The following is a 1,599-nucleotide window of genomic DNA, read 5'->3' on the forward strand; positions in this document are numbered from 1 at the left end:
GGGGCCGCGGCCCGGAGCGGGTCGGAGGCCGGGGTCGGGGGGCGGCGGCTCCTCGTGCAACTCCGGCGACTCGGGGTCCCCGGCAGGGCCCTGGCGGGGCCATGGCAGCCGGGAGCATCACCACGCTGCCCACCCTGCCCGAGGACGGCGGCAGTGGCGCCTTCCCGCCTGGCCACTTCAAGGACCCCAAACGGCTGTATTGCAAAAATGGGGGCTTCTTCCTGCGCATCCACCCTGACGGCCGAGTGGACGGGGTCCGGGAGAAGAGCGACCCTCACAGTGAGTGCTGGCCCTCTGTTCCTCTTCCCTACAATTCCCATCTCCCAGTGGTTCTATTCTCTCCCTGCACTCATTCCTGCCTCCATACCCTTTCCTTCTCTGCTCTTCTATGCTCCGACCCTAGTGAGGGGCTTGTAGTTTCTTTCCGCGCAGCGCTTGGTGGTTTTAGGTTTACTGGTCGTCCCCTCCTTCCCGGAGCTGCAAAGACTCGAGGTGTGTTCCACTTTCCTGGCTAAACATTTCCCCTGGACCGGGAGCCACAGGGCACCCGGCTTCGCCGATGGCCTCCCTTCGCGCAGACAACCTGTCGCGTCAGGGATGTCCTGTCCGGAGAAGAGGTGAGCACCTGGCGGAATTGTAGCCCGCCTCCGATTACGAGGTTCTGTCTGCTTTTCTGTATGAAGCGTGCCGTTCAGAAGACAAGGAAGAAGGAACACAGCACATTTAAATGTCTCTTATTTAAAAAATACGTTTTCAGAGACGCGTCCTTAAATTTCAACTCTGTTGGTAGGACCCAAGATAGCTGGCGCTCACTGCTTTCACTCCAGTGACTTTTTTGGGCAACTGTAGCCACCTCTTGTTGTTACGTGCCGTCGAGTCGACACCGACTCATAGCGACCCCTCCTTGGGTTTCTTAGTGTCTTAGCCACTGTGCTACCAGAGCTCCAAAGCACTTGACTGCTAACCAGAAGGCTGGCGGTTCAAACCCACCAGCCACTCCTCGGAAGGAAGGTTGGGCAATCCTACTTCCGTAGTGATACTCCCTCAGAAACCCAAGGAGGGGTCACTATGAGTCGGGGCCGACTTGACGGCACACAACAACAACAACAACATTAGGTGCCTCTAGGAGCTCTGGTGGTATAGTGGTTAAAACATTCCAGCTGTTTTGCCTTTTGGTAAAGGTTGTCAGTTCAAACCCATCAGCTGTTCCATGGAGGAAAGATGATACAGTCTGCTTCTGTAAAGATTTACAGCCTTGGAAACACTAAGGCATAGTTTTATTTACTCTGTCTTATAGGGTCACTGTGAATTGGAATCAACCCAATGGCAGTGGGGTTTTCTTTTTTCTTTTTTTTTTGGTTTATTAGGTACCTGAGGACCCCTGGTGGCACAGTGATTAAAGCACTCTGCCACTAACCAGAAAGGCAGCAGTTCGAACCACCAGCCACTCTATGTGAGAAAGATGTGGCAGTCTGCTTCTATGAAGATTTACAGCCTTGGAAACTGTGGTGTAGTAAATTACTTAGTGTGGCTTTTCTACCCATAAGTCTTTGTAAACTCCAAGATGGGATTTGCTATGAGCAACTGAGGAGCTCCTGA

General features: G+C 53.4%; 1 protein-coding gene across 1 annotated transcript; it reads left to right on the plus strand.

Annotated features, from left to right (window-relative positions):
- Positions 1-8: 8 nt before the first annotated feature.
- Positions 9-617, plus strand: LOC103213617 (fibroblast growth factor 2-like; the record flags this gene model as incomplete). The annotated part of the gene is made up of 2 exons (XM_007959347.1): positions 9-279; positions 449-617. Coding segments are annotated over 2 exons (440 nt in total), but the record flags the coding sequence as incomplete, so codon positions are not given.
- Between the last annotated feature and the right edge of the window lie 982 nt (positions 618-1,599).

The sequence above is a fragment of the Orycteropus afer genome, unplaced genomic scaffold (genome assembly GCF_000298275.1).
Source record: "Orycteropus afer afer isolate SDZICR_OR568_19922 unplaced genomic scaffold, OryAfe1.0 scaffold17839, whole genome shotgun sequence".
Classification (NCBI taxonomy): domain Eukaryota; kingdom Metazoa; phylum Chordata; class Mammalia; order Tubulidentata; family Orycteropodidae; genus Orycteropus; species Orycteropus afer.